Below are 24,690 nucleotides of genomic sequence, written 5' to 3'. Positions count from 1 at the left end.
CAGCAGGCCCTCCTACCCACTGTGCTCTCGAGACCGCTGTTCCCATTCCAGCGGCTCCTGAACCAGCGCTGTAAGAGAGGTCTCCTCCTACAAGTCGGGCTCCACATCTGGACTCTAACACCTACTGACCCCATCCACTGATCTACTGACCCCGTCCACTGCCCTACTATCACTATCCACTGCCCTACTGACACTATCCACTGCCCTACTGACACCGTCCACTGCCCTACTGACCCCATCCACTGCCCTACTGACCCCATCCACTGATCTACTGACCCCGTCCACTGCCCTACTATCACTATCCACTGCCCTACTGACACTATCCACTGCCCTACTGACACCGTCCACTGCCCTACTGACCCCATCCACTGCCCTACTGACCCCGTTCACTGCTCTACTGACCCCGTCCACTGCCCTACTGACACCGTCCACTGCCCTACTGACCCCATCCACTGCTCTACTGACCCCGTCCACTGCCCTACTATCACTATCCACTGCCCTACTGACACTATCCACTGCCCTACTGACCCCATCCACTGCCCTACTGACCCAATCCACTGCTCTACTGACCCCGTCCACTGCCCTACTGACACCGTCCACTGCGCTACTGACCCCGTACACTGCTCTACTGACCCCGTACACTGCCCTACTGACCCCGTACACTGCCCTACTGACACCGTCCACTGCCCTACTGACCCCGTCCACTGCTCTACTGACCCCGTCCACTGCCCTACTGACCCCGTCCACTGCCCTACTGACACTGTACACTGCCCTACTGACACCATCCACTGCTCTACTGAAACATCCTCTGCTTTACTGACACCGTCCACTGCCCTACTGACACCGTCCACTGCCCTACTGACCCCATCCACTGCTCTACTGACCCCGTCCACTGCTCTACTGACACCGTCCACTGCTCTACTGACACCGTCCACTGCTCTACTGACCCCGTCCACTGCTCTACTGACACCGTCCACTGCTCTACTGACATCGTCCTCTGCTGTACTGACACCGTCCACTGCCCTACTGACCCCGTCCACTGCCCTACTGACACCGTACACTGCCCTACTGACACCATCCACTATTCTACTGACACCGTCCACTGCTCTACTGACACTGTCCACTGCTCTACTGAAACATCCTCTGCTCTACTGAAACCGTCCACTGCCCTACTGACACCGTCCACTGCCCTATTGATCCCATCCACTGCCCTACTGACCCCGTCCACTGCTCTACTGACACCATCCACTGCTCTACTGACACCATCCACTGCTCTACTGACACCGTCCACTGCTCTACTGACACCGTCCACTGCTCTACTGACACCGTCCTCTGCAATACTGACACCGTCCACTGCTCTACTGACACCGTCCACTGCCCTACTGACACCGTCCTCTGCAATACTGACACCGTCCACTGCCCTACTGATGCCGTCCACTGCTCTACTGATGCAGTCCACTGCTCTACTGACACCATCCTCTGCCCTACTGACACCATCCTCTGCTCTACTGACACCATCCACTGCTCTACTAACACAGTCCACTGCTGTACTAACACAGACCACTGCTCTACTAACACAGTCCACTGCTCTACTGACACCATCCACTGCTCTACTGATACCGTCCACTTCTCTACTGACACCGTCCACTGCCCTACTGACACCATCCACTGCTCTACTGACACCATCCACTGCCCTACTGACACCATCCACTGCTCTAATGACACCATCCTCTGCCCTACTGATGCCGTCCACTGCTCTACTGACGCCGTCCACTGCTCTACTGACACCGTCCACTGCCCTACTGACACCATCCACTGCTCTACTAACACAGTCCACTGCTCTACTGACACCGTCCACTGCCCTACTGCGTATGTGTGTTTGAGCTTTGGGGTGCACACCTTAATGCAACAGACTGCCCACACCTATGGCTTAGGACATACAATACATACACCTATACTCAAAAATGCTAAAAAGAGAAAAAACAAACAAAAAGGGTCAGACTTGATGGACCACGTGGTTCCTTTCTGCTGTCACTTTTCTATGATTCTATGTACACAATTAACTTACTTCCTCCTTGTTGGTCTGTTAAATACACCATTGAAAAAGTGTTTTCTTATATCTGTTCAATAAGTGCAAAAAGTTACCTGTTCATCCAGCTAAAAATCCTTCTGATCTCTGCTATGCTGCACTCCTATCCTTTAGCATTGTTTCCAGTTTTCTCTGTGAAGTGCATAGGGGGTGGGGGGTGTTCTGTAATGCTTTCCTTGGGTAGTGAGTAGGCTCTGTCACCCTAACACAGCAAGTGTGTTACTGGCAGGATCACCAGGGGAAAATAAAGGAAAAAAATCCTAAACAGGACAGGTAAGCTGCAATATATTGCAGTTTTTCTAAGAATTGAAATGCATTTTAAGTCTTAGTAAGATTTATCTAGCTCTGCATTTGCTGTGTCCCAGATATTCAAATAAGTGCGTAGATTGGAAAATATTGTTAGATTAGAAGCTATTTGTCAAATATTACCTCCATAGATTCCTCCAGCCGCCCAGGTGAGGACAATACACGACTCCTGTCTGCCTTCTCATTGAAGGTAACTTGTTTGTTTTTTGTTAGAGGCTCAATAACCTTTAAACACTCAATAAACCAGACCTGCAGCATTCACACAATCAACCAACCAGTAGGTTGTAGCTCCAGGCCACAGAGAGCACTCTGGATTACAGGCTGGAGGTTATACAACTCTATCAATAAATACCACTCATGGATCTAGTTACACAACCACACCAGCCTGAGTTACTCTCAGCTCTCTCAATAGAGCTACCATAGCTGGCTGTGTGGTACAAGGTCTGTGGATACAGTGAGAAATTCCTGGAAGAACCCGAACTCCAACATAGGGTTGCCACCTGTCCAGGATTCACCCGGACAGTTCGGGTTTGGAAACGAGCGTCCGGGTTTCAGACTACCTGAAACCCGGACGCATTATTTAGACTGGACTGTGACTTCCCAGCAGGGTTGCTGGCTGCAGTTGTCTGAGCTGAGAGTGTCTGCTGTACACTTTCACACTGCCCAAAGCCAGCACTAACACCCCCCCCCCACCCCAAACACCCCTACCCCTCTGTGTCTGTCCACACTCCAATCCCAGGCACTGTGCCTCAGAAAAGGAAAGTGGGGTCTGGAAATTTGAAGTCCAGCAGCCTCAGATACATCTGGATGAGTGGACCTGACTGCCAAGGGGTGAGTGAGCTCACCATCCATCCCTGTCTGAAGTCTCCCCCCTTCTTTCTCCTGCCTCTGACTAAGTACACTAAGGCAAAGGGTTCTCAGAGCACCCCTTACATCAGATTTCCCATTTACACCAGAAGCCACAGTGTTTACCCTTACATCAGAGTCTTCTCTGTACATCAGAATTCTCAGTATTCTCCCTTAAATCAGGGTTCCCAGGGCATCCCTTATGTTAGAGGCCCCAGAGTTCTCCCTTACATCAGAATCCGCAGAGTTCCCCCTTACAGTGGATTTCAGATGTAACAGGGGAACTCTGAAGCTGTGCGCTCTAAAGTGTTCGGGTTTGACTTGAAGAAAAGGTGGCAACCATACTCCAACACCAAAGCTGGTTCTGGTGATGTCCACAGAGTGGGTTGATATTAGGGTGTTTGATAGAACATCTAATATATGATGTACGATCACCACCACCATGGCTAGGTCCTTTGACATCTGCAGAGTGCAGTGATATTGCAGAGTTTGGTAGAAAATCTAACCAATGATCCAACACCACGGTTGGTGTTGGTGGCATCCACATAGCAGGGTTACATAGTTCATCCAGTTCAACCACAAAAAAAAAAATAATAATAATATAATAATATCATACAATCCCATATACCCAATTCTATACCCACAGTTGATCCAGAGGAAGGCAAAAAAAGAAAAACAGCAGAGCATGATCCAATTTGCTAAAGCAGGGAAAAAATTCCTTCCTGATCCCCCGAGAGGCAATCGGATTTCCCCGGATCAACTTTACCTATAAATGTCAGTATCCAGTTATATTATGTACACTTAGGAAATAATCCAGGCCTTTCTTAAAGCAATCCACTGAGCTGGCCAGAACCACCTCTGCAAGGAAAATTCCACATTTTCACAGCTCTTAGCCCTTGTACACACGATCGGAGATTCCGATGGAATGTGTCCGATCGGAGCGTTTTGCCGGATATTCCGACTGTGTGTGGTCTCCATCGGACTGTTTCCGTCGGAATATCCGTCGGAACAACTTTTCCAACTTGCCGGTAAAATTTTCAGACAAAATGCTCCGATCGGACATACTCCGATCATGTGTAACCTACTCCGACGGACAAAGTGCCACGCATGCTCAGATCAAATTCCTAGACCAAAGTTATTGGCTACTAGCCTGAACGTAGTCCTGTTGTAACGAAATAACATCTCATCACGTTATCAGGGCTGGACTGGGACAGAAATTTGGCCCTGGACTTCATCCAGACCGGCCACTTACATTTTGAGTGTCCCATCAGCACTCCCTTACATCAGAGTGTCCCATCAGCACCTCCTTACATCAGAGTGTCCCATTACCAGCTCCCTTACATCAGAGTGTCCCATCAGCAGCCCCCTTACATCAGAGTGTCCCATCAGCACCTCCTTACATCAGAGTGTCCCATTACCAGCCCCCTTACATCAGAGTGTCCCATCAGCAGCCCCCTTACATCAGAGTGTCCCATCAGAACCCCCTTACATCAGAGTGTCCCATCAGCACCCCCTTACATCAGAGTGTCCCATCAGCACCCCCTTACATCAGAGTGTCCCATCAGCACCTCCTTACATCAGAGTGTCCCATCAGCACCTCCTTACATCAGAGTGTCCCATTACCAGCTCCCTTACATCAGAGTGTCCCATTACCAGCTCCCTTACATCAGAGTGTCCCATCAGCAGCCCCCTTACATCAGAGTGTCCCATCAGATCCCCCTTACATCAGAGTGTCCCATCAGCACCTCCTTACATCAGAGTGTCCCATCACCAGCTCCCTAACATCAGAGTGTCCCATCACCAGCTCCCTAACATCAGAGTGTCCCATCAGCACCCCCTAACTTTAGAGAGTCCCATCAGCACCTCCTTACATCAGAGTGTCCCATCACCAGCCCCCTTACATCAGAGTGGCCCACTGAGCCATCGGCCCACTGGGAGACTCCCGGCGGTCCCGATGGCCAGAACATGCCTGCACGTTATGTACAATTGGATTTTCCGACAACTTTGTCCGACCGTGTGTATGCAACATCACTTCCGGACCTCTTCCGGAATTAATCCGTCGGAATTACTCCCGACGGATTTGGTTGCCGGAATCTCCGACCGTGTGTATGGGGGCTTACTGTGAAGAAACCTTTCCATATTTGGAGATGAAATCTCTTTTCCTCTAGACGTAAAGAGTGTCCCCTTGTCCTCTTTGTTGACTGTAAAGTGAATAACTCAACACCAAGTTCACTATATGGACCCCTTATATATTTGTACATGTTGATCATATCCCCCCGAGTGATATTGTAGCGTTTGATATTAAATCTAATATATGATATACAACCACAGCCACAGCAGTTCTGGTGACATCTATAGTGTAGGATAATACTGAAAAGCTTGATAGAACATCTAACGCAGGGTTTCTCAACCAGGGTTCTTCCAGAGGTTCCTAGGGGTTCCTTGAGCAACAAACAATTTCTGCCTCTCGGATAAGTTCCCAGTGATGGTCTTTTTAGCCATCTGTAAGGGGGGAATTCTCCCCAATGACCACAAGTGTAAGGAAAATAATTTCCACTGACCATCACACTAATGTATCATGAGTTGTAGTAACTTATACCAGGGGTTCCCTGATACTGGAAAGTTATTTCAAGGGTTTCTCTGTGTTGAAAATGTTGAGCAAGGTTCATCTAATGGATGATCCAACACCACAGCTGGTGGTGGTAACATCATAGAGTTTGGTAGAACATGCTAAAGGATGATCCAACACCACAGCCCTTGCTGGTGATATCCACAGAGCAGAGTGATATTGAAGTTTGGTAGGGCATCTAATGGATGATCCAATACCACAGCTGGTGCTGGTGACATCAACAGAGAGGGATAATATTTTAGAGTTTGGTAGGAAATCTAACAGATGATCCAACACCACAGCGGGTGCTGGTGACACTGCAGAGTTTGGTAGAACATCTAATGGATGCCCATTCCGGTGACATTTAATTGGACATTCTAATGGATGATCTAATACCACAGAGCAGGGTGATACTGCAGTTTGGAAGGACATCTAATGGTTGGTCCAACACCACAGCTGGTGTTCATGACATCACAGAGTTTGGTCAAACATCTAAAGAATGATCCAACATGACCTCCCATTTCTATGACATCCACAGAGCAGGATGATGTTGTAGAGTTTGATAGTACATGTGATATAACCTACCAGCACAGCTAGTTCTGGTGACATCTACAGAGTGGGATGATATTGAGAAACTTGATAGAACATCTAATGGATGATCCAATACCACAGCTGGTGATGGTGACATCAACAAAGTAGGGTAATATTGCAGAGTTTGGTAGGCCACCTAACAGATGATCCAACACCACAGCTGGTGCTGGTGACATCGCAGAGTTTGGTAGAACATCCAAAGGATGATCCAACACCACAGCCCATTCTGGTGACATCCACAGAGTGGGAAGGTATTGTAGAGTTTGGTAGAACATCTAATGGATTATTGGACAGAACAACTAGTTGTGGTGACATCCACAGAGCAGGGTGATATTGCAGTCTGGTAGGACAGCTAATGGATGATCCAACACCACAGCTGGTGCTGCTGGCACCAATTGAGATGGATAATATTGCATAGTTTGGTAGGATTTCTAAAGGATGATCCAACACCACAGCCCATGTTGATTACATCTACAGAGTGGGTGGACATTGTAGAGTTTGGGAGAACATCCAATGGATAATCCAACACCACAAATGGTACTGGTGAGATCAACAGTGGAGTGATATTGCAGAGTTTAGTAGAACATCTAAAAAATGATCCAAAACTATTACCCAATTTACAGCAGAGTACATCTGATATATGACCTACCACCACAGCTAGTTTGGGTGACATCTACAGAGTGGGTGATATTGAGAAGCTTGATAGGCTATCTAATGGAAGATCCAATACCACAGCTGGTGATGGTGACATCAAGAGAGTAGGACAATATTGCAGAGTCTGGTAGGCCATCTAACAGATGATCCAGCACCACAGCTGGTGCTAGGTGACATCTCAGAGATTGGTAGAATATCTAAAGGATGATGCAACACCACAGCCCATTCTGGTGACATCCACAGAGCAGAGTGATATTGTAGAGTTTGGTAGAACATCTAATGGATGATCCAACACCATAGCTAGTTCTGGTGACATCCACAGAGCGGGGTGATATTGCAGTCTGGAAGGACATCTAGCAGATGATTCAATACCACAGCTGGCGCTGATGGTGATATTGCAGTCTGGTAGGAAAGCTAATGGATGATCCAACACCACAGCTGGTGCTGCTGGCACCAACTGAGCTGGGTAATATTGCAAAGTTTGGTAGGACATCTAAAGGATGCTCCAACACCACAGCCCATGTTGATCACATCTACAGAGCAGGTTGGCATTGTTGCTTGGGAGAACATCCAATAGACAATCCAACACCACAAATGGTACTGGTGAAATCAACAGAGTGGAGTGATATTACAGAGCTTGACGGAACATCAGAAGGATGATCCAACACCACATTCTATGTTGATGACATCTACTGTACAGAGCAGGTTGATATTGTAGAGTCTGGGAGAACAATACATGGACAATCCAGCACCACAACTGGCACTGGTGTTATCCACAGAAGGTGTGAAATTGTTGAGTTTGGTATCACATCTCATGGAAATTCCAATATCACAGCTGGTACTGGTGACACCCACAGTTTAGTAGTTTCTCTGGTAGATTCCTATATCCTTTGTGACTGGTGAGGTTTTTGCATTTCAGCACCAGGTCTTCACTCCTACCACGCTTTGGCTATATATTATTATATTATTATTATTTTTTTTTTATGCAGTCCATAGACAATTTTTTTTTAAAATAACAAACAACACATTTATAATCATTGTAATAGTGTTATTATGGATAAAAAGTATAAACTTGACATTTTCAGCACCACCTGTGTAATGAGATGTAGAATTCCCGGCATTTTCCGGCACTCGGGGAGCTGCTCAAGTCGCGTAAAGCCACCAATACTAGTGAATGACTGCAGGCAGCTGTGCTCAGGTAAACCCCAATAGCTTCTGCTTTTACCCGCGCATGTGCATACGGTGCTTCTCCCTAAACATATGACTTTCATGTTCAGGGAGACACACCGCACACGCATGCTTGTGTAAACGCTAATGCATAAGCCATCAGAATTTTCCCGAGCAAGGCAGCATACAGCCATTCACTTGTATTGGTGGCCATATGCAGCACATAAATCAACAAAAGTCCAGGCGCAAAAAATAGATGACCATTAATGAAAAGGTAATACCAAACTGAGGCCGCCGATCCCAAACTCAGAAGACCGAGTGAGAAGGAACAAAATATAAACAACTAGGGGAGAGCTGTTCCAGAGGATGGTATGTAGTCAATGAGGATTAAATCTATATGAATCATGTAAACTTTATCGGCAAAGGAACAAATAGTGTGTGTTGCTGCCAAGAGATACATACATACATACATACATACACATACCGTATTTATCGGGGTATAACACGCACCGGAGTATAACACGCACCCCAAGTTTAGGAGGGCATTTTAAGGAAAAAAGTTTTAGGAGGGAAGTTTAAGGGAAAAAAAAAACTTACATTTAAATGCCCATCAATGCAGCCTTATCAGTGTCCATCTGCAGCCTTGTCCATCATTGCAGAATGATCAGTGTCATTTGCAGCTTGCCCAGCATCATTTGCAGCTTGCCCAGCACTGTTTGCAGCCTTGCAGAGTGTCATTTGCAGCTTGCCCAGCATCATTTGCAGCTTGCCCAGCACTGTTTGCAGCCTTGCAGAGTGTCATTTGCAGCTTGCCAGTGTCATTTCCAGCTTGCCCAGCGCCGTTTGCAGCCTTGCCCATGTTTAAATATCCCGCCGCCGAGACAGACCGAGCGAGCGCCGCCGAAAAAGACCGAGCGCTGCAGAAAAAGACCGAGCGCTGCAGAAAAAGACCGAGCGCTGCAGAAAAAGACCGAGCGCTGCAGAAAAAGACCGAGCTGACTGCTCGGCTCTGCTCGTAGTCCCGCCTCCCTGCTGTTTCTGGAGCGAGCGCTGCCAAAAAAGACCGAGCCGACTGTACTGTGTACTCGGCTCGGCTGTGCGGGACTGTGCGGGACTGCGAGCCGAGCCAAGCCGAATACACAGTAGAGTCGGCTCGGCCTCTTTTTCGGCAGCGCTCGGTCTTTTTCGGCAGCGCTCGGTCTTTTTCGGCGGCGCTCAGTATTTTAGACTCACAGACAGTGGGGATCGCCGTATAACACGCACCCACGACTTTCCCCCGATTTTAAGGGGGAAAAAGTGCGTGTTATACGCCAGTAAATACGGTATATTTATATATATATATATATATATATATATATATATATATATATATATAAATATTTTGTACTAATTTTGGATATATATCTCTTGGCAGCAGCACAACAACACAAGACTAATGCTGCGTACACACGATCGGACTTTCCGGCAGACAATCCAACGGACTTTGCAGCTGAGGTCCGCGGGACTTTCAAACAAACAGACTTGGCCACACACGATCACTCCAAAAGTCTGACGGATTCGAACGTGATGACGTAGAATAAGGAAGTTCATAGCCAGTAGCCAATAGCTGCGCTAGCGTCGGTTTTAGTCCATCGGCCTAGCACACAGACGACCGGATTGTCCGCTAAAAGCTAAGTCCGGCAGACAAATTTGAAGCCAGTCTTATTTCTAGGTCCGCCGGACTTTTGGGAAGAAAAAGTCCACTGGAGCACCACACACGATCGAATTGTCCGACGGACTCTGATCCGCCGACCAAGTCCGCTGGAAAGTCCGATCGCGTGTACGTGGCACAACATGTCATCATCACCCAATGTGATAATGACCACCATGCTATACTTAACTATAATAAACACAGAACACCATTTTGGAGGAAAATAGCCATTTAATAAAAAAAAAAACAAATATAAGAAAAAACATTCTTTAAACATAAAGAATATTAATAATAGAGTAACCATAAACATAAGGTTGCTGATCTTTGGAGGCACACAGTCTGAAACATCCACATTGTACCGGCGTAACTACTTTTACAGTCCCCAGAAAATTTTTCGGGGGGCGTAAACAAACTGAAAAATTATTTTTAAAAAAACATCAATTGCAGCCTCACTGTACCATGAAACACAGCCACTGTGCCCATCAATTGCAGCCTCACTGTACCATGAAACACAGCCACTGTGCCCATCAATTGCAGCCTCACTGTACCATGAAACACAGCCACTGTGCCCATCAATTGCAGCCTCACTGTACCATGAAACACAGCCACTGTGCCCATCAATTGCAGCCTCACTGTACCATGAAACACAGCCACTGTGCCCATCAATTGCAGCCTCACTGTACCATCAAACACAGCCACTGTGCCCATCAATTGCAGCCTCACTGTACCATCAAACACAGCCACTGTGCTATCAATTGCAGCCACTGTGCTATCAATTGCAGCCACTGTGCTATCAAACGCAGCCACTGTGCTATCAATTGCAGCCACTGTGCTATCAAACGCAGCCACTGTGCTCATCAAACGCAGCCACTGTGCTCATCAAACGCAGCCACTGTGCCCATCAAACGCAGCCACTGTGCCCATCAAACGCAGCCACTGTGCTCAAACGCTGCCACTGTGCCATCAAACGCTGCCACTGTTTCATCAAACGTTGTCACTGTGTCATCAAACGTTGCCATGGTGCCCAGGGCCGGGACAAAGGGTGGGCAGGAGGGACGGCTGCCCCTGGCGCAATGGTTTATTGCAGGGGTAGGGCGCACCCTGACCCTAACCCTAAGGGAAAGGGGGGTGCAGTTTGGCATCTTTGCCCTGGGCGCTGGATGACCTTGTCCCGGCACTGACTGTGCCCATCAAATGCTGCCACCGTGCCTATCAAATGCTGCCACATGCACATTGCCCCATCAAAACTGTGCCCATCAAATGCTGCCACTGTGCCCATCAAACGCTGCTATCATGCCCATCAAATGCTGCCACTGTGCCATTAAATGCAGCCACTGTGCCCATCAAATGCAACCACTGTGCCATAGAATGCCGCCACTGTGACCCCCGCCATCTGCCCGACACTTATCCTGTCTCGATTGGGCCAGCGGGTGACGGTGGCAAGCGGTGTGTCCTCCATGCACCCCTCCCGTCCACTCCCTCCCGAGGTCTACAATCACTTTAACCGCTTGCCGAACGATGCCCGCTGATTTACGTCAGCACAATGGCAGCGGTTGGCAAATGGGCATACCTGTACGTCCCCTTTAATTGGCGGGGCTAGCGTGCGTGTGCGTACAGCGTGACTGCGCCCACGGGACCGGCGGACGCAATGTGTGCCATTCTCCCAGCGATCGTGTCACAGAGCCGCAGAATGGGGACGCGAAGGTGTAAACAAGGCATTTCTCAGTTTTGCATTGTGACATGACAGAGATCACCGCGAGCAGTGATCGCTGTCATGTGAGTGGAAGCCCATCCCCCACACAGTTAGAATCACTCCTTAGGACACACTTAACCCTTTGATCGCCCCCTAGTGTTTAACCCCTTCCCAGCCAGTGTCCTTTACACAGTAATCAGTGCATTTTTATAGCACTGATCACTGCATAAATGACAATGGTCCCAAAATAGTCTCAAAAGTGTCCGATGTGTCCGCCATAATGTCGCAGTCCAGATAAAAAAAAACGCTGATCACCGCCATTACTAATAAAAAAAACTATAATAAAAATGCCATAAATCTATCCCCTATTTGGTAGACGCTATAACTTTTGCGCAAACCAATCAATAAACGCTTATTGCGATTTTATTTACCAAAAATACGTAGAAGAATACGTATCGGCCTAAACTGAGGAAAAAAAATGTTTTTTTATATATATTTTTGGGGGATATTTATTATAGCAAAAAGTAAAAAAATACTATTTTTTTTTCAAAATGTACGCTCTTTTTTTTGTTTATAGTGCAAAAAATAAAAACCGCAGAGGTGATCAAATACCACCAAAAGAAAGCTCTATTTGTGGGGGGAAAAAAGACGTCTATTTTGTTTTGGGTGCAACGTCGCACGACTGCGCAATTGTCAGTTAAAGGCAGCGCAGTGCCGAATCGCAAAAAGTGCGGTGGTCAGGAAGGGGGTAAAATCTTCCTGGGGGGGGGGGGGGGCTGAAGTGGCTAAAGAGCTAACAGACAGACAGGAAAAGTGGAGGGTGTTGCAGACTCACTGTGAACAGTTGTGGGATCTCCTACAAAACTAGAAATAATGGCATACAATAACAAAAGAATCAATCCTGACAGCAATTTTTAAGTGTTAAAAAAAAAAGCTGCCCTTGAGAAAAAAGAATGTAAATACTTAACTCTCCCCACGCCGCTGAAGGTCCTTTCCGATTAAGAAGTCTGCTGAGAAACTGGCACTTCTAGAAGCCTCCACCTCCCATGTTCCATGCAGCGCTCTCTTGGTTCTCCCACCAGCACCATGACACTATTCATTCTTCTGGTCAGGTTGGAGGAACATCAGACACGTCTTTCAAGTCCTATCTCTCATCTATGGCCGACCAAAACCAACAATGGCCTCCTGAACATCACCAGTTTGACCTTATTCCCGAAACCATGAATAAGATGCACGCTTGGTTCTCTCTGCAGGGTGGAAAGTTCCTCTTTGGTCTTTCAAGTCCTATCTCTCATCTATGGCCGACCAAAACCAACGATGGCCTTCGGAACATCACCAATTTGACTTTATTCCTCGAAACCATGAATAAGATGCACGCTTGGTTCTCTCTGTAGGGTGGAAAGTTCCTCTTTGGTCTTTCAAGTCCTATCTCTCATCTATGGCCGACCAAAACCAACGATGGCCTCCTGAACATCACCAGTTTGACTTTATTCCCGGAAACCATGAATAAGATGCACTATTGGTTCTCTCTGCAGGGTGGAAAGTTCCTCTTTGGTCTTTCAAGTCCTATCTCTCATCTATGGCCGACCAAAACCAACGATGGCCTTCTGAACATCACCAGTTTGACTTTACTCCCGGAAACCATGAATAAGATGCACTATTGGTTCTCTCTGCAGGGTGGAAAGTTCCTCTTTGGTCTTTCAAGTCCTATCTCTCATCTATGGCTGACCAAAACCAACGATGGCCTTCGGAACATCACCAGTTTGACTTTATTCCCGGAAACCATGAATAAGATGCACTATTGGTTCTCTCTGCAGGGTGGAAAGTTCCTCTTTGGTCTTTCAAGTCCTATCTCTCAGCTATTGCCGATCAAAACCAATGATGGCCTCCTAAACATCACCAGTTTGACTTTACTCCCGGAAACCATGAATAAGATGCACTATTGGTTCTCTCTGCAGGGTGGAAAGTTCCTCTTTGGTCTTTCAAGTCCTATCTCTCAGCTATTGCCGATCAAAACCAATGATGGCCTCCTGAACATCACCAGTTTGACTTTACTCCTGGAAACCATGAATAAGATGCACGCTTGGTTCTCTCTGTAGGGTGGAAAGTTCCTCTTTGGTCTTTCAAGTCCTATCTCTCATCTATGGCCGACCAAAACCAACGATGGCCTCCTGAACATCACCAGTTTGACTTTATTCCCGGAAACCATGAATAAGATGCACTATTGGTTCTCTCTGCAGGGTGGAAAGTTCCTCTTTGGTCTTTCAAGTCCTATCTCTCATCTATGGCCGACCAAAACCAACGATGGCCTTCTGAACATCACCAGTTTGACTTTACTCCCGGAAACCATGAATAAGATGCACTATTGGTTCTCTCTGCAGGGTGGAAAGTTCCTCTTTGGTCTTTCAAGTCCTATCTCTCATCTATGGCTGACCAAAACCAACGATGGCCTTCGGAACATCACCAGTTTGACTTTATTCCCGGAAACCATGAATAAGATGCACTATTGGTTCTCTCTGCAGGGTGGAAAGTTCCTCTTTGGTCTTTCAAGTCCTATCTCTCAGCTATTGCCGATCAAAACCAATGATGGCCTCCTAAACATCACCAGTTTGACTTTACTCCCGGAAACCATGAATAAGATGCACTATTGGTTCTCTCTGCAGGGTGGAAAGTTCCTCTTTGGTCTTTCAAGTCCTATCTCTCAGCTATTGCCGATCAAAACCAATGATGGCCTCCTGAACATCACCAGTTTGACTTTATTCCCGGAAACCATGAATAAGACGCACGATTGGTTCTCTCTGCAGGGTGGAAAGTTCCTCTTTGTGATGATAATTTGATGAACTCTCTCCCTGGGATTCTGAGCCCTTGGCCCAGGCCATCTATCACAAGCACATTGTTATCAGATAAAGAGATTTTCACCTGACCTCCCCCAGGCCTGCACAGTCACATCTAATGAACCCGGCACACAAAAGGGGGCCATTGTAATGACAGAAGGGACAACATGACAATAGAGAAGAGATAACGTCACACCTTCTCATGGCCCTACAGAGGAGATAACCCTTCACACAATATAGAAGTGACAATACTTCTCTCTAATGACAATACGGAAGAGATAACACCACGCTAATGAAAATATACACTGTATTTTCCAAAAGAATTGTGACGCCTGCCTTTACACGCACGTGAACTTTATTGGCGTCCCAGTCTTAGTCTGTAGGGTTTAATATTGAGTTGGCCCGCCCTTTGCAGCTATAACAGCTTCAACTCTTCTGAGAAGGCCGTCCACAAGGTTTAGGAGTGTTTTCTATGGGAAAGTTTGACCATTCTTCCAGAAGCAGAAATTTGGCCCTGGACTTCATCCAGACCGGCCCACTTACATTTTGAGTGTCCCATCAGCACTCCCTTACATCAGAGTGTCCCTTCACCAGCCCTCTTACATCAGAGTGTCCCATCACCAGCCCTCTTACATCAGAGTGTCCCATCACCAGCCCTCTTACATCAGAGTGTCCCATCACCAGCCCTCTTACATCAGAGTGTCCCATCACCAGCCCTCTTACATCAGAGTGTCCCATGAGCACCCCCTTACATCAGAGTGTCCCATCACCAGCCCACTTACATCAGAGTGTCCCATCACCAGCCCCCTTACATCAGAGTGTCCCATTACCAGCCCTCTTACATCAGAGTGTCCCATCACCAGCCCTCTTACATCAGAGTGTCCCATCACCAGCCCTCTTACATCAGAGTGTCCCATGAGCACCCCCTTACATCAGAGTGTCCCATCACCAGCCCCCTTACATCAGAGTGTCCCATCACCAGCCCTCTTACATCAGAGTGTCCCATCACCAGCCCCCTTACATCAGAGTGTCCCATGAGCAGCCCCCTTACATCAGAGTGTCCCATCACCAGCCCCCTTACATCAGAGTGTCCCATCAGCACCCCCTTACATCAGAGTGTCCCATCAGCACCCCCTTACATCAGAGTGTCCCATGAGCACCCCCTTACATCAGAGTGTCCCATAAGCACCCCCTTACATCAGAGTGTCCCATCAGCACCCCCCTTACATCAGAGTGTCCCATCAGCACCCCCCTTACATCAGAGTGTCCCATCAGCACCCCCTTACATCAGAGTGTCCCATGAGCACCCCCCTTACATCAGAGTGTCCCATCAGCACTCCCTTACATCAGAGTGTCCCATGAGCCGCCCCCTTACATCAGAGTGTGACATGAGCAGCCCCCTTATATCAGAGTGTCCCATCAGCACCCCCTTACATCAGAGTGTCCCATCAGCACCCCCTTACATCAGAGTGTCCCATCACCACCCCCCTTATATCAGAGTGTCCCATCACCAGCCGCCTTACATCAGAGTGGCCCACTGAGCCATCGGCCCACCGGGAAACTACCAGTAGTCCCGATGGCCAGTACATGCCTGTCAGGTACTGATGTATGATAAGGCCTGGCTCGCATTTTCCACTATAATTAATCCCAAAGTTCTATCAGGTTGAGGTCAGGCCAACCAAGTTCCTCTGCCCCAAACTCGCTCGTCCACGTCTTTATGGACCTTGCTTTGTGCACTGGTGCGCAGTCATGTTGGAACAGGAAATTGTCATCCCCAAACGGTTCCCACAAAGTTGGGAGCATGAAATTGTCCAAAATATCTTGGTATGATGACGCCTTAAGAGTTCCCTTCACTGGAAGTAAGGGGCCAAGCCCAACCCCTGAAAAACAACCCCCCCACCATAATCCCCCCTCCACCAAATGATTTGGACCAGTGCACAAAGCATTGGGAATGTTTGACCATTCTTCCAGAAGCGCATTTGTGAGGTCAGGTACAGGGTGTTGGACGAGAAGGCCTGGCTTGCAGTCTCCGCTCTAATTCATCCCAAAAGTATTCTATGGGGTTGAGGTCAGGACTCTGTGCAGGCCAGTCAAGTTCCTCCACTCCAAACTCACTCATCCATGTCTTTATGGATCTTGCTTTGTTCACTGGTCCAAATCATTTGGTGGAGGGGGGGATTATGGCGTGGGGGTTGTTTTTCAGGAGTTGGGCTTGGCCCCCTTAGTTCCAGTGAAGGGAACTCTTAAGGTGTCAGCATGCCAAGACATTTTGGAAAATGTAATTCTCAAAACTTTGTGGGAACAGTTTGGAGATGACCCCTTCCTGTTCCAACATGACTGCGCACCAGCGCACAAAGCAAGGTCCATAAAGACATGGATGGGTGAGTTTGGGGTGGAGGAACTTGACTGGCCTGCACCTCAACTTGATAGAACACTTTTGGGGTGAATTCGAGCACCGACTGAGAGCCAGGCCTTCTCATCCAACATCAGTGCCGGACCTCACAAATGCGCTTCTGGAAGAATGGTCAAACTTTTATGAAGCTCTCAAAGTGCACCCCCAACCCCGGATCCTGGGCTCTCCCAGGACCACAGGAAACTACAGGAGGGACTTGCGGAACCTCCATTCCCCGATTCTTCCTGAGAAGCCAGTGTAGCCGAGGATACAGCTATTCAAACATGATCTGTGTTTGAATAGCTGCATTGGAGGGCAAGGGAGACATTGGTGGTCTGATAGACTCCCAATGGCTCCATAAAGAGTACCTGTCACCTGCCATGCTATCACATAGGAGGCTTGTTAACCCCCCCATGTGATAGCAATACAATTAATATAAACATTAAAGAATGTAAAAAAAAAAGTTGTATAGATAAATATATAAATATATTTTTAAAGCACCCCCATCACCCATTACACACCCTATACAGTGCCTTGAAAAAGTTTTCATACCCCTTGAAATTTTCCATATTTTGTCATGTTACGACCAAAAACATAAATGTATTGTATTGGTATTTTATGTGATCGACCAACACAAAGTGGCACATAATTGTGAAGAGGAAGGGAAATAATAAATGATTTTCCCTTTTTTTTTTTCAAAATAAATATGTGAAAAGTGTTGGGGAGGTTTGTATGGCGCCCCCCGGAGTCAATACTTTGTAGAACCGCCTCTCACTGCAATTACAGCTGCAAGTCTTTTTGGGGGTGTCTCTACCAGCTTTACACATCTAGAGAGGGACATTTCTGCCCATTCTTCTTCTTCTACAAAATATCTCAAGCTCTGTCAGATTGGATGGAGAGCGTCTGTGATCAGCAATTTTCATGTCTTGCCACAGATTCTCAATGTGATTTAGGTCTGGACTGTGACTGGGCCATTCTAACACATGAATATGCTTTGATGTAAACCATTCCATTGTAGCTCTGGCTGGATGTTTCGGGTCGTTGTCCTGCTGGAAGGTGACCCTCCGCCCCGGTCTCAAGTCTTTTACAGACTCTAACAGGTTTTCTTCTAAGATTGTCCTGTATTTGTCTCCATCCATCTTCCCATCAACTCTGACCAGCTTCCCTGTCCCTGCTGAAGAAAACCATCCCCACCACATGATGCTGCCACCACCATGTTTCACAGTGGGGATGGTGTGATCAGGGGGATGGGCGGTGTTAGTTTTCCTCCACACATAGCGTTTTGCTTTTAGGCCATAAAGTTGAATTTTGGTCTCATCTGACCAGATCACCTTCTTCCACATGTTTGCTGCCCCTCCCCCACATGGCTTCTCACAAACTACAAACAGGACTTCTTATGACTTTCTCTCTCCAATGTCTTTCTTCTTGTCACTCTTCCATAAAGGGCAGATTTGTGGAGAGACGACTAATAGTTGTCCTGTGGACAGATTCTCCCCCCTGAGCTGTGGATCTCTGCAGCTCCTCCAGAGTTACCATGGGCCTCTTGGCTGCTTCTCTGCTGAATGCTCTCCTTGCCCGGCCCGGTCAGTTTAGGTGGACGGCCATGTCTTGGTAGGTTTGCAGTTGTGCCCATACTTTTACCATTTACGGATGATGGATTGAGCAGAGCTCTGTGAGATGTTCAAAGCTTGGGAGATTTTTATATAACCTGACCCTGCTATAAACTTCTCCACAACTTTATCCCTGACCTGCCTGGTGTGTTCCTTGGCCTTCATGATGCCATTTTTTCACTAAGGTTCTCCAACAAACCATTGAGGGCTTCAAAGAACAGCTGTATTTATACTGAGATTACATTACACACAGGTGGACTCTATTTACTAATTAGGTGATTTCTGAAGGCAATTGGTTCCACTAGATCTTAGTTAGGGGTATCAGAGTAAAGGGGGCTGAATACAAATGCCCCCCCCCCCCACACACACACACACTCTTCACATATTTATTTGTAAGAAATGTTGAAAATCATTTATAATTTTCCTTCCACTTCACAATTAGGTGTCACTTTGTGTTGGTCTATCATATAAAAAAATCCAATAAAATACATTTATCATTTTGGTTGTAACCTGACAACATGTGGAAAATTTCAAGGGACTTTTTCAAGGCGCTGTATAAAAGTGCAGCGCGGGGCAAACACACGCATGTGAACATCACGTGAGGTATGGTTGCGAATGTTGGAGTGAGAGCAATAATTCTTTGGCCACTGTTAACACTAAACTGATGACCTGTAAATGCTTTTAAAACATCACCTATGGCAGGGATATGCAATTAGCAGACCTCCAGTTGTTGCAAAACTACAAGTCCCATCATGCCTCTGCCTCTGGCTGTCATGCTTGTGGCTGTCAGAGTCTTGCTATGCCTCATGGGACTTGTAGTTCTGCAACAGCTGGAGGTCCACTAATTGCATATCCCTGACCTATGGAGAACTTTGGGTACCCTCCTTTCTTGCGATTCCACAGGTAGGTGTCATTTTAGGACTTGACATGTTTGGTATCTATTTACTCGACGCAACCAATGGGTTTACATATTGTGTTTGTTTGCATTAAAATCATTTAGAGCATTTCTTTCCTGAAAATATGGATTTGATAAATAGACTGTGCAAATATTATGTGACCAAAAAAATTGCAACAACCCCCATTTTATTCTTCAGGGTCTCTGCTTTCAGAAAATATATTTACTTTTTTTTTTTTTTTTTTGGAGGGGTTTATAGTAATTTCTAGAAAAAGATGCTGATTTTAACACGTGATCAAAAAATTAAAAAATTGCCCCCGGTAGGCAAGTGGTTAACCACTTCCGGACCGCCGCACGCCGATATACGTCCTCACTTTGAAGAGGAATATTGTTGTTGTGGCAGCAGCTAGCTACCATAACCCCGGTATCCTCTTCTTCGGCCGGCGGTCCGCTTTCCAATAGGAGTGGTCTTTGGGGCGGATTCGCCTCAATATCACTTTTATTGGCGGCGGGAGAGACCAGCCCCCTCCCATTGTGCTCCTGTGCCCTCCGCCGCTGATCGAGTCCTTTCCCTAGCCTGACATGGAGGGGAAGATGGCCCCCACCCGTCTCCATGTATTTGCAGGGTGGAAGCGACGTCAAAATGTCACTTCCACCCACAGCTCTTAAAGGGACATTTTTTTTTTTTTTTAAATGACAATTTATTTATTTATTTTTGACAATTTTTTTTTTTTTTTTATTGCATTTTAGTGTAAATATAAGATCTGAGGTCTTTTTGACCCCCCAGATCTCATATTTAAGAGGTCCTGTCATGTTTTATTTATATTACAAGGGATGTTTACATTCCTTGTAATAGGAATACAAGTGATCCATTTTTTTTTTTAAAAGAACAGTGTAAACATAAAAAATAAAAAGTAAAATAAATAAGAAAAAAAATACATTTTTAAATAAAAAAAAAAATGGATCACTTTATTTATTTAAAAATGTATTTATTTTTTTTCTTATTTATTTTACCTTTTATGTTTACACTGTTCTTTAAAAAAAAAAAATGGATCACTTTATTTAAGAACAGTGTAAACATAAAAAATAAAATGTAAAATAAATAAGAAAAAAAAATACATGGATCACTTTATTTATTTAAAAAAAAAAATTTTTTCTTATTTATTTTACCTTTTATGTTTACACTGTTCTTTAAAAAAAAAAAATGGATCACTTTATTTAAGAACAGTGTAAACATAAAAAAAAAAAGGTAAAATAAATAAGAAAAAAAAGAATACATTTTTAAAAGTGCCCTGTCCCGCTGAGCTCGCACGCAGAAAGTGAACGCTGTTCAAACCACACACGTGAGGTATCGCCGTGATCAGTAGAGCGAGAGCAATAATTATAGCCCTAGACCTCCTCTGTAAAATAAAACATGCAACCTGTAGAATTTTTTAAACACAGTCTATGGAGATTTTTAAGGGTAAAGGTTTGTCGCCATTCCACGAGCGGGCGCAATTTTGAAGCGTGACATGTTGGGTATCAATTTACTCGGCGTAACGTTATCTTAAACAATCTAAAAAAAATAAATAAATACATTTTTAAATTAAAAAAAAGGATCAATTTATTTATTTAAAAATGTATTTATTTTTTTTCTTATTTATTTTACCTTTTATTTTTTATGTTTACACTGTTCTTTAAAAAAAAAAAAATGAATCACTTTATTTAAGAACAGTGTAAACATCAAAAATAAAAGGTAAAATAAATAAGAAAAAAAAAAAATACATTATTAAATAAATACAGTAACCCATTTTTTTTTAAGAACAGTGTAAACATAAAAAATAAAAGGTAAAATAAATAAGAAAAAAAAATACATTTTTAAATTAAAAAAAAAATGGATCACTTTATTTATTTAAAAATGTATTTTTTTTTCTTATTTATTTTACCTTTTATTTTTTATGTTTACACTGTTCTTTAAAAAAAAAATGGATCACTTTATTTAAGAACAGTGTAAACATAAAAAATAAAAGATAAAATAAATAAGAAAAAAAATAAATACATTTTTAAATAAATAAAGTGATCCATAATTTTTTTTTAAAGAACAGTGTAAACATAAAAAATAAAAGGTAAAATAAATAAACAAAATAAATAAATTTTGAAATAAATAAAGTGATCCATTTTTTTTTTTTTTTTAAAGAACAGTGTAAACATAAAAAATAAAAGCTAAAATAAATAAGAAAAAAATAAATACATTTTTAAATAAATAAAGTGATCCATTTTTTTTTTTTAAAGAACAGTGTAAACATAAAAAATAAAAGATAAAATAAATAAGAAAAATAAATAAATACATTTTTAAATAAAAAAAAATGGATAACTTTATTTATTTTAAAATGTATTTATTTTTTTCTTATTTATTTTACCTTTTATTTTCTATGTTTACACTGTTCTTTAAAAAAAATGGATCACTTTATTTAAGAACAGTGTAAACATAAAAAATAAAAGATAAAATAAATAATAAAAAAAATAAATACATTTTTAAATAAATAAAGTGATCCATATTTTTTTTTAAAGAACAGTGTAAACATAAAAAATAAAAGGTAAAATAAATAAGAAAAAAAATAAATACATTTTTAAATAAATAAAGTGATCCATTTTTTTTTAAAGAACAGTGTAAACATAAAAAATAAAAGGTAAAATAAATAAGAAAATAAATAAATACATTTTTAAATAAATAAAGTTATCCATTTTTTTTTTAAAGAACAGTGTAAACCTAAAAAATAAAAGGTAAAATAAATAAGAAAAAAATAAATACATTTTTAAATAAATAAAGTGATCCATTTTTTTTTTAAAGAACAGTGTAAACATAAAAAATAAAAGTTAAAATAAATAAGAAAATAAATAAATACATTTTTAAATAAATAAAGTTATCCATTTTTTTTTTTAAAGAACAGTGTAAACATAAAACATAAAAGGTAAAATAAATAAGAAAAAAAAATACATTTTTAAACGTGCCCCGTCCCACTGAGCTTGCACGCAGAAGCGAACGCTGTTCAAACCACACATGTGAGGTATTGCTGTGATCGGTAGAGCAAGAGTAATAATTATAGCCCTAGACCTCCTCTGTAAAATAAAACATGCAACCTGTAGAATCTTTTAAACGCAGCCTATGGAGATTTTTAAGGGTAAAAGTTTGTCATCATTCCCACGAGCGGGCGCAATTTTGAAGCGTGACATGTTGGGTATCAATTTACTCGGCGTAACGTTATCTTTCACAATATAAAAAAGAAAAATTGGGCTGATTTTACTGTTGTCTTATTTTTTTATTTAAAAAAAAGTGTATTCTTTTTTTTTTTTCACAATAAAGTTTATTAGAAATAGAGATAAATAGATACAAAGAATAATATGTATCATATATAAGCAAAGAAAATATGAACAATAAATTTGGTCTTATATTCACAGGAATGGTATCTCAGGAATGAGGTAACAACAATGATGGGGTCATAATAACTATAATGAGTTGAGAATTAGAGTAAATATAATCATATATTTGCAATGTGTCACTTTGAATGATAAATAGTTAGACTTCAGGAGGTGGTAGGTAAAAGTAAGGCCGCGTACACACGCGCGGACTGTTCGCCCAACCTTGTTCGGCAAACAGTTTGGGCAAACAGTCCGCTCAAAATTTGCATGAGCGGACTTGCCCACACACGAGCGGACTGTTTCAGCGAACTGTTTGCCAAACAGTTCGCTCAACTTTTGAAATGAACGGACTCGCCCACGTAAGGAGGATGCAAATCCGCCCATTTCGAGCGCGTGTACAGGTAGGCGGGGCCCGCGAAGGAGACGTCGCGGGCTCCGCCGCCTGGAATGGGCTTAAAGGGGAACCCCAACGCCGAAAAAAATCGGCGTGGGGGTTACCCCCAAGTCCACACCAGACCCTTGTCCGAGCACGCTACCCGGCCGGCCAGGAAAGGGGGGCGAGCGAGCGCGCCCCCCCTCCTGAGCCGTACCAGGCCGCGTGCCCTCAACATGGGGGGGTGCCTTGGGGAAGGGGGGGCCGCGCGGCCCCCCCACCCCAAAGCACCTTGTCCCCATGTTGATGAGGACAAGGGCCTCTTCCCGACAACCCTGGCCGTTGGTTGTCGGGGTCTGCGGGCGGGGGGCTTATCGGAATCCGGGAGCCCCCTTTAAGAAGGGGGCCCCCGGATACCGGCCCCCCACCCTATGTGAATGAGTATGGGGTACAATGTACCCCTACCCATTCACCTGTGAAATAAAGTACAAAAAAAAACACAACACAGGGGAAAAAATATTTTATTGCACAGCTCCGGGGGTCTTCCGTCTTCGGGGGTCTTCTCGCCGGACTCCTCCGCTATGTGTGTGTAGCTCTTTTACTAGCGGAGGAGTCCGGCTTTCTTCCTCCCCGCCGCCGGCCTCTTCTCTCGACTTCGGGGGTCTTGTCCCCCTCTTCGGTTCTTCTGCCGGGCCACCGCGCCTTCTTGTAGCTCTTTTACAGGCGGTGGCCCGGTCTTCTGTCGCCGCTGCCTTCCGTTCTTCTGTCGCCGCCTTCGGTTCTTCTGCCGGGCCACCGCGCCTTCTTGTAGCTCTTTTGCAGGCGGTGGCCCGGTCTTCTGTCGCCGCTGTCGCCGTCGCCGCCTTCCGTTCTTCTTCTTCTTCTTCTTCTTCTTGTTCTTCTCCAGGAGATGTTGACACGTCGCTCTCTCTGGCCGGAATGCCAGAGCCGCGCTGAGCGGTCACTTATATAGTGACAATGGGGCGGGGTCACATGGTATATGTCACATGGGTTGGTCACATGGTGACCCCGCCCCCTTACGATGTCATAGTCCCCATGTGACATCAACCCATGTGACCAACCCATGTGACATATACCATGTGACCCCGCCCCATTGTCACTATATAAGTGACCGCTCAGCGCGGCTCTGGCATTCCGGCCAGAGAGAGCGACGTGTCAACATCTCCTGGAGAAGAACAAGAAGAAGAAGAAGAAGAAGAAGAAGAACGGAAGGCGGCGACGGCGACAGCGGCGACAGAAGACCGGGCCACCGCCTGCAAAAGAGCTACAAGAAGGCGCGGTGGCCCGGCAGAAGAACCGAAGGCGGCGACAGAAGAACGGAAGGCAGCGGCGACAGAAGACCGGGCCACCGCCTGTAAAAGAGCTACAAGAAGGCGCGGTGGCCCGGCAGAAGAACCGAAGAGGGGGACAAGACCCCCGAAGTCGGGAGAAGAGGCCGGCGGCGGGGAGGAAGAAAGCCGGACTCCTCCGCTAGTAAAAGAGCTACACACACATAGCGGAGGAGTCCGGCGAGAAGACCCCC

General features: G+C 45.0%; 1 protein-coding gene across 6 annotated transcripts in view; it reads right to left on the bottom strand.

The window, feature by feature from the left end:
* SLCO2B1 (solute carrier organic anion transporter family member 2B1) overlaps nt 1–24,690 on the bottom strand; it is a 220,203-nt gene that overhangs the window by 131,016 nt on the left and 64,497 nt on the right. For 2 of the 6 annotated variants that reach the window (XM_077451188.1, XM_077451189.1), the window contains exon 1: nt 2,519–2,681. The exons of 3 other annotated variants lie outside the window; for them this stretch is intronic. In XM_077451188.1, the coding sequence (XP_077307314.1) occupies nt 2,519–2,653 (135 nt within the window). In that variant the 5' untranslated portion in view covers nt 2,654–2,681. Of the gene's footprint in view, nt 1–2,145; nt 2,260–2,518; nt 2,682–24,690 lie in introns of those variants that run through there. One more of the 6 variants, XM_077451193.1, reaches the window with a different exon arrangement.

This window comes from Lithobates pipiens, unplaced genomic scaffold (assembly GCF_037356315.1).
Source record: "Lithobates pipiens isolate NorthernLeopardFrog02 unplaced genomic scaffold, aLitPip1_a1.2 Scaffold_23, whole genome shotgun sequence".
Taxonomy (NCBI): domain Eukaryota; kingdom Metazoa; phylum Chordata; class Amphibia; order Anura; family Ranidae; genus Lithobates; species Lithobates pipiens.
The sequence above is the reverse complement of the archived record's forward strand: the minus strand, read 5'-3'. Positions and strand labels throughout refer to the sequence as shown.